The following is a 9,338-nucleotide window of genomic DNA, read 5'->3' on the forward strand; positions in this document are numbered from 1 at the left end:
AAGTTAGATACGTCGTAGCGTTTTAGACAGCAAACAAAAAAGAACTAAACTTAGACAGAAAAGGTTAGATAAAGTGTGGCAAGTTAAACATCCAACCAAACAGACCTACATCTCACAATTAAAACTGACATCCGAAAATAAATGTTCAACAAAATTCGATGTGGTTTGGAACCACTACATTAGGGAACTGGGCCTCGTATTGCTGTAAAATGTAAAAATTCTGACAGCGCAAACCGCTACAGCTAAACCCTCAGGCAGCTGGAAGTAAATGAAGACGGTTAACATATAGTCAGGGATTAAAAAAATACCGCAGTGCGAAAAGAATCTGTATCTATTTATGTTTTTATTCCCTAAACACAAGCTAACAAACTCTACCGTAAAATACAAGTGTATGTATCGTTGTGTCCCATATCTGTACAATTGTCATTACTAGCCCCCGAAGACCCAAGCCGTTTTCATCACCACCAGTAGTCAGTTCCCTTTGTCAGCCGCTCCATTGCATTCTGAAGCCTCTTCCACGAGCCAAATTTGTACACCTTACCGAAGTTTGTCCTCAGCGTATAATCTAAGCCAAAACAAGAAATTAATCATATGAAAAAGCTCAGGCACTGGTACGTACTGTAAACACTAGCGAGCTTGATAACAGAACATCCAAGTCTGACCTACTGATTACTGAAACTGCAGTTGAAACGTTTTGAGATTCTATAGAGAACTGCTAATTCCTGATACAGTTACAGAGTCAAAAATATAAACAGATCTAGAAAATCTTTGGATCTCATGGTGTAAAGTTTAGCCACTAAACATTGTGCCAGGTTCTTGAGGCTTGCCACAACAGAAGGACTTAATGTTGTCTAAAGTTTAGCCAACCTCAAACAAATGAGTTAAAATGGTCTAAACTTCAGCCCTTAATTTTTATTGGAATTGAATTCCATTCTAATAATAGTAATTTAGGCATATATCAATTAAGTTAATTCGGTTTTATGCAAAATATATTTGTATACTATTATTAGTAAGATATCGGAGATATTTGTGGTACATTTTACTATAGAGAACTGAGACGAAGAGTGTCATGTAAGTGACATGACAGAGTAGAAACAAATTCTAATAATGCATAAAATCATTTCTCATCCTCTACCCTATGAATTTGAGATAGGCTTATATCTGAACTTTGGAAAGTGGTGGAATGTTAAATTCCAAACTAAATAAGTTACTTTATTGAGTGAATTTCAATTCCTCTAAAAATGAAGAGATCCAAGTGACGCCCTGTTAATGAAATGATAAGCAGCTCTCCTGTGTTCAAGAAAAAAAAATAGCCTTTAACTTTAGCCAACTAGACTTTAGACCATGGGAACCAACTGTGCCTTAGGCTACGAGATTCACTGATTCATCATGAAAACCGATTTCATAATATATCTTTTATTTTCTATTCGTCATAACATAATTTTACAGAAACTGATAATCGAAGTTTCACCATGTAAACCTTTCATTGTCCAAAATTAATTACGATCAGAGGGAGTATATCAACTTGTTCTGAAAGTTAACAGTGTGCACTCTGAAAACATGGATAACATGGCAGGTACAAAATACCTCATATAGAAGGGATAACAAACAGAACTTACCAAAATTCGACAAAAATCAGCTCAACAAATGAATCAACACAGCCTCAAATTTAGAATTGACAAAATAACTGTGTGAAGCTGTTGTTAGCTGATGTCACTTGCAGGCCTTGAACCCAACTGTTGGGGCAGCTTTTTAAAAAGCTCAGCTTCTCTTGCTATTTGAATATCAGATGGCCAAAAGGTCTGATATACCACTTTACAAAGGAGACGAGGAAGCAACCCAAGGACTATTATAAGACAAACGCTAAGCCAGTAAGTCCTTGAAGCAGCCATGTTGTAAATTGTCCTGCCAGGAATAAGAAAATAGAGTCACATGCTATTGCCATAGGTAATAAGTAAACCAGTAGTTCAGAACTTACCCATAGTTAGGGAAAATTGGTATAGAGTCAATTAACACCATGCACAAAAACGTAGCAGCTATAGAACCCCATACAGCAAGATGGGTTATAAGCACCCAACGTTGAATGTCCATGGCTAAATGGATATTGACAATTATAACCACAGCAATTGTCCACAAACTTCCCAGACTCCATATGTCCATTGTACTGATATTGTATGTGAAAAAAGGGACATAGAAAAGAACAAGGCTTTGCCACAATGTATCGAGCATTGTGATCCAGAAGAGTGTCAAGTTGTAGCCCTCATTTCGAAGCCCTGCCTCATATAGTCTCGGGTAACAAAGAAGGGTATTATGACTTAAGTTCTTGTCGAGAATGCCAACTACTACCGTTGGAACTGATGTGTATATAAGGGAATAGAAAACACTGCTCCAATCTGTTAATGCCAGAGTTGCAGAATAAGCCGTATATAGGATATACCTACACAGATGAGGAAATAAACCAAACTTTCAGAAAATCAAGATATATGTGATTTTACTAGTAAACTCTGATGGATCTCAAAGGGAACAACTACTGAAAGATGGAAAGCCCTACATGTTTATCATTGAATCAACAAAATACATGTCAAACATTCAACATATCAAGATTCATGAGATACCACATATGAATATAACTAGGAGCAAATCAATTCTCTACAATTAATCATACATGGGCATGGGCATGGGCATGCACATAAAGATCAATTCACATCATCAATCAACCATCACCAACTGTCTTCTAAAGTAGCAAAGGAAAACAGCATTATACTTTGTAACCGCAAAATTCTAAAATTTGAATGCTTAAGTACACACACAAAAAAGGGATCTACAAAGACCAGAGGTTCAAACAACGATAAAGGTATATATAGGGGACGAACGTACCAGAAAAGCATTAGAACGAAGACAGCATTCCGGTAGAAGTTGTACAGGATCATGTATGCGATCCGCTGATAATTCCAGTGCCCATGCACAAGAAGTAATCTCTTCAGAAAGCGGAATTGACCCATAGCAAAGTCTGAAGCCATCACTGCCTGACGACCTTCTTGACCACATATGCCAACACCAACATCAGCCATCTGTATCATTGAAACATCATTTGCCCCTGCCAAAAGATTAAACAGGGTAATGAGACTCTGTTGTCTTCGCGTTACTTGGAAACTTAAAGTGTGACATAATATGAAGATTCCCAAGAATAAGATGGAAAAAGGTGCCGGTGATGTTAGTAAAGCTAAAGCAACAGTAGTATTCATATCATTAGTGGGCACTACTGTTGTCACGGCGTTACCTAGGCGACGCCTAGGCGCCGACTAGGCGTCCAAGCGGTCGACAATGGCCGCCATGGTTTGTCGCCTCGCCTGAACCCAGCTAGGTGGGCGCCCAGCCAACTTAGACGACGCCACGGCGACTAGGCGGGCTCCCAAGCGACATCGCGCCATCGCCTAGCTGCTGAAGGTGGTGGTCTAGTAAAAGTGCCTCTAGTTGAGTTGGTTATGTGGCCTATTAGCACTCCTCAGATCCTGAGCTCGGCTCCCCGTGGTAGCGAATTTTAGGTCAGGATTAAAAAAATCTCATCGTCTATCGCACAACAAAGCACAGGTCCAAGGTCTTCAGACACTATTCATTATTAATAATTAGCATATAAAATTTCAACGATCGGTTGGTCAGCAGACAGAATATAAAAACATGATGTACTAACTAGCAAAGAATCAGATTGAGTATCTCACCGTCACCAATTGCCAGGGTCATGTCACTCGTTCTGCTTTTAATCAAATCAACAATACCAGCCTTTTGCAGAGGAGCAACACGGCAACAAATGACGACTTTACATGATGTTGCCAAGTCAAATAACTGTGAAATAGAAAGTAGTGAAAAGTTAATCAAGAATGGAAGCGCAACAAATAAGCTTCAATATGATATTTGTATCTGCAGAAATTACTTATGTGTTGCAGAATATGCAGAAGTGATTGCCATTTAATAGACCAATATATTAAGAATATGCCACAATTAAAAAAGATGTCAATAACAAACCTCTGATTCAAGAGGTTTCTCTAGAATATACACAAGGGAGCTTCCATCAATTATCAGTGCTAACTCAGTGCCATCAAAATTTGTCACGTTCTCACTGTACTCTGACTTGTCACCACCAATAACACCGGTTAGTTCGAGGCTTTGTGCTCCAGTTTCAGACAGGTGACCATTTGAGGGCCTCAATTTAGAAATATCACCATGGTACATGTCTTCTGTACCTTGCAAATCCCGCCCAAAATCAGCTGACTTTATTCCAAATTTGGCTTTAGCCTCAGCTAGAAGACGCCTGCACTCAACCTCAGAGGAACCATTTATGATGATCAAATGCATGGTTTGAGTCAACAATCGACATGACAAACCAATAGATATAGCAGTTTCTTGCTTATCTCCTGTGAGAACCCACACCTTGATTCCAGCCTGTCTCAGAGAGTCAATGGCCTCAGGAACACCATCCTGCAATTTATCTTCAATTCCAGTTGCACCAAGAAGGGTTAGATTGCATTCTACCAGACCTGCTGCTTGACGGAGCTTTGCTGATCTCTCATGCATGGAGGTACTAGCTTCTTCGTACATTTCCTGCCATTCACTAAATTCTGCATCTGTCAGATTTTTTGAACCAATGACTAAGGTCCGTAAACCCTCTGATGAATAGGCTGACAAATGATTTTCTGTAGCTTCTCTAATTTTAACATGCAACGAATCATAAAGTTCATCATCAATTTCTACTTTCAAAATGTTTAACATTGATGTGTCAGCACCTTTCACAAGAACCTTCACATTGTTGTCCGGAAACCTTACAATAACAGACATTCTTTTTCTCACACTATCGAATTCATGGAGACCAAGAACATCCAACCTGATTATGACAATGTAAGATTGGTAAGTAAATATACACTCTAAAAATATAGGTGCAAAATGAATTCGTTGGAACTGATACCAGCAGTGGCTACAGCTTTGTCAAGGAACTCAGAGGGTTTCAGGGTTGCAGTATTTACCTTAACCTCTCGCCTAGAACATCTATAACAATGTGTCCAGTTGTTCTTTCAACAAGGGTATACCCATAAGCAGACGCTGCAATTACTAAAGCCTGCTCATCAGGTGATTCACCCTGGTAATCAATTGCACCTATCTCATCCACTTCATTTGTCAAATCGTGAGAACCCTCTGTGTTCACTGGAATTACTGTGTTGCAGGCAGCCAGAGTAAGGAAAAAATCATGAGCAGAAAGTCTTTCCTCCCCAATTAATGGTTGATTCAGAAGTTCCGTGAGTGCCAGATCAACATTGACTTTAGGCTTCCTGACACTTTGTCTCAATGACTCTGCAAAATGAGACAAGCTTAAGTATTGACAGGTAAATGATCTGGAGCTCAGATCTAGAAAAATGAATGAATAAAAACCATAACTGAGACCAAAATGAAATCATTGTATTTGCAGTCAAAAGGTAAGAAATCTGAAAGATTCTAAATTTTCCATAGTGTGTATGAGCTTTCAAAGACTTTCTATAAAAACCTGGACCTTGGGCAGGAACCAAGTTGCTGCCTGTTTGTTTAACCCCAGACATTTCTTTTTTTTAATTACTGACCTCCAGTAAGGTTTGATCTCATGTAGTTCAAACAAAAGAATATAAAAATGGCATACTCGCTAAGTCACCATGAGCTGCAGTACTCAAGGCACCTACAGAGGTTTCCAGTTTCAAACGCACACTGACGGACATGGAATCATGGTTTAGACAATAATGTAGTTGGTCCACTATCATACCATGGTAGTACCCAGCACCCAAACGAGGAGACCATACATATATGCATTGGCTGTTTTCGTCAATAAGCTGTGGGAAAGGGCGAAAGGCTATGTGATGTTTTCTTTCTTCTGATTGGAGCATAGACTGTTTAAGTAAGAATCTAAGATACAAGGTCCTAAGGAAAAAATGAATAAGTTACATTGTGTAGTAGTTAACTATTTATGAGCTGCAGCATACAGAACTTCAGTAAAAGCTATGGTGAAAGATAGAAATTTAAACTCCAGGTTCAACCTGATACTTAGTAGTGATGGATGAAATATAGCCCAACTATGGTTGATTTTCAGCTTTTCCATAAAGAACAAGTTATTTAAAAGGCTCAAAAGTCAAAGTTCTTACAACATGAAAGAAAAGTTGGTCCAAAAAAATAAAAACAGAGGTCAGTTGCCTTGCCTGCAGTGCTTATTTCATGTGAAAAGTCACTGGTGACTTGCAAGGAACTGCCATAGTTCTTCCCGTAGATGCTAGCTTGCTGAAACTCCATCTTGTTTTGTGTCAAAGTGCCTGTTTTGTCAGAAAATATGTATCTGATTTGTCCTAGGTCCTCGTTGATATTCAAGGATCGACACTGAAATCTTGAACCTGAATTACTGTCATACATTCGTGTATCTCCAATCATGAAGTATGATTGCCCCACCCTGACTAGCTCCATTGTGATGTACAGAGATATTGGTATCATTATCTGAAAGATTATCACAGAACTGAGGAAGGAGAAAAATATCTCTAAAGCAATGCCATAAAACTTGAAATCTTTTCGATTTTCACGCCCAAAGGTGAAGTACTTTCTTCTGTAGTATGGCAGGGCATCCAGGTTTTTAGAATTTTTAAACAGCCAAACCCCCATCCCAGTAGCCACAACTGAGCATGTGATCAAGAGGAAGGCTGATAACCAAAGGGTTTCCCTGTTCATATAACTCTCTAGGTTGCTGCTCTTTGAAGGAGATATCGTGCTGTTCAACATAGCTTTTGTCTCCTGACCGGCATAAACAACAACCCCAATAACCCATTCAGTGTTTTTAAGCTGGCATCCACGTAGTACAATGTTCGATTGTCCAAGCGGAACCCTCTGACTGTCCAACTTCATGGTAGCTGTAAATTCGTAGATATTTCTGTTGGGCAGCTCACATTCGATCAAGCCTGAATATGTGTCATCATATATCATGGAAGTAGTTTCCTGGCGAGCATACCTTGTTTTTAGGTTTGACTCACCATCTAAATTCATGGTTTGGATATAAGCTATACCATTTGGATCGCTCGTACCCAAAAGAACCATGTCACACGGCATGGTCTCATTGGCATGAATTTTGACAACCTCCCCTGCACAAATGTTTTTCCACTTTTTCGACCGAAAATCACCATGTTGAAGTACTAGTGCCTCTCGGTTATTTTCATTTCTGTCAGATCTGTGACGCCGCCAGTCTTCATATCCATCTTTTATAGCAGTCACAAACAACACAAAGAGTAGTGGGAAAAGAGAAGCAGTTCTTCCAAATACAGCTAAAGGAGGGAGCTGGTTAAGAGCAGCTATAACCAGGAAGTATACATATGCCAACCGATGAAACTGTATGAAGAGGTTCTTAGGCAAGAACGTAATCAAAGTGTACTTGCTTGTCCTGATCTCATTCCCTGTAAATTCATATCGATCATTTGTCTTGTTAGGATCATTAATGTATATTTTTCTTGGCTCTTGCTCGGATGGATCTTCAAACTGTGAGCTCTTGTTCCTGATTCTCTGGGAGCGATTTGGCTTCTCATGTGAAGAAGATACCATTCCAATCTCTAGGGATGATGGAGAATGCTGCCTCTCCATTGCGCCACCCCAAGAAACCTTCCGCTGCCTCTCCTTCTGAGAGCATTCCACTGAGAGACGATGGAAGAATTGTGAATCAGCAGACTGGAAGCGCTCTGCCACCCTGCTCACATCAGACAACTCGCGTAAATGTCTTGGTTGAGCCTCCCTTTCATCCGTGAGTGTGACAGAAGCCGTTTCACAATCCTCGTACAGTGAAGAAGAGAATGAATCAGTTGCGCAGAGGCAGCCTAATGAGCCTACCGAAGGCCGAGCTGGCTTTGAAGGTGAATCTGCACTTCCCGATGATGACAGGAGCAAGGGATCACCGGTAGTCATCTACTGCAACCTACCAACCACTGCATCATTGGAATAAGGAATCTGGCTACAAGAAGGATGGGCTCAGTTGCACGGTGCCCACTTCCAGCACGCTATATGCTGAAGCCATCTCATGTTTGCACAATTTTCAGCACCAAGCAAAGCTCCACAAATACAGATTACTCCCACCTATTGAAACAAAACATATAGCAAAAGCTTTAGTCTCATCAATCAGTGCAGTCATGTAAGGACAATAGCTAACAGGTTATGGAGCACAATTCCACGAGCACTCAAAGCGGGATTAATACTCCACAAGCTTCTACTGGATGAAGGTAACTTGAAGTAAAAACAGCTCAACCAGCAACTATTGAGCTTCGAACGGGAAACAATATTACTCACAAGGGGGGAAACTCAAAATCGTATCAATCAAAATGAGTACTCGATTCAAGCGCCTAAAATCCAAATTTTCTAAGACCGGAGCTATGTCCATACGGTGGATCGAACAATATGCAGCGGATAAACCCAAAAAATACTTTACAGAGAACATTTCCCAGATCGCGCCAAAGAGAGACAATCGGGGACCAGGACAGGGTCGAGACACGCACCCACAGTCGCCGCGCCTCCGGATCGAGCCAAACCAATGCCGAGCTGGACGTCGGCAGCGCCCTCCCTGTCGGCGCGGCGGATCCGGCGGCGCGCCTTACGCGGATCCGAAACGCACGGCGGCGCGCTCCCGGGTTCGGACCGCGCGGATCTGGCTGCGCCTGGCGGTGTACCCGGCAGCTCGGCAGCGACGTGGCGAGGGGAGAGGCGGAGACGACGGCGGCGAGGTACGTGGTGCTCTCGCTTTTTTTTTCGCGCTCGCAGCTCGGGGACGGTGAGGGAGGTGGGAGGAGGTGCTGGACTTGGACGGGTGGAGGAGCGCCAAGTATTTGTTGAGAATTATTATTAATAATAATAATAATCAATCCATGCTTAACTTTAAAGAGCGTGTTGTCACTCTCTTCATAACTATCCACTTTCTATTTTAGATTAGACTCCGTTATATTAATAACATACATATTATAATATAAAATACTCTCTTTATCCCAAATAAAATTTGTTTTATCATTTAGTTAATTCATATAATAATTATAGTGTATTTATTTTACATATGTGTCTAGATTTATTATCATCCATTTAAACATAAACATAAAAATCAAGAGCTAAAACGATTAATATTTTAGGATGAAGGGATTAATATTTTAACATTTTTATACCAGCGAGTTTAATACATATTAACATATAAATCGTGCTAATGTTACGATCTCGGTGGAGATCGGAGAGAAGGGGTTGATGGCAAATGCGACGATGCGAGGAGAGAGGTTGACGGCAGCGACGAAGCTAGTATGGGGAGGGGGTGACAGGACGCG

The 9,338-nt window shown here is 40.7% G+C and overlaps 1 protein-coding gene across 1 annotated transcript; it reads right to left on the reverse strand.

Annotated features, from left to right (window-relative positions):
- Nucleotides 1–238: 238 nt before the first annotated feature.
- LOC100304270 (uncharacterized) lies at nt 239–8,833 on the reverse strand. The gene is made up of 9 exons (NM_001361395.1): nt 8,532–8,833; nt 6,213–8,115; nt 5,019–5,343; nt 4,024–4,879; nt 3,720–3,843; nt 2,878–3,097; nt 1,979–2,437; nt 1,620–1,905; nt 239–565 (listed from the first exon to the last, which is right to left on the reverse strand). The coding sequence occupies exons 2-8, from the start codon at nt 7,945–7,947 to the stop codon at nt 1,704–1,706; spliced, it is 3,921 nt and encodes a 1,306-aa protein (NP_001348324.1). The 5' UTR covers nt 7,948–8,115; nt 8,532–8,833; the 3' UTR covers nt 239–565; nt 1,620–1,703.
- Between the last annotated feature and the right edge of the window lie 505 nt (nt 8,834–9,338).

The sequence above is a fragment of the Zea mays genome, chromosome 9, assembly GCF_902167145.1.
Source record: "Zea mays cultivar B73 chromosome 9, Zm-B73-REFERENCE-NAM-5.0, whole genome shotgun sequence".
Taxonomy (NCBI): domain Eukaryota; kingdom Viridiplantae; phylum Streptophyta; class Magnoliopsida; order Poales; family Poaceae; genus Zea; species Zea mays.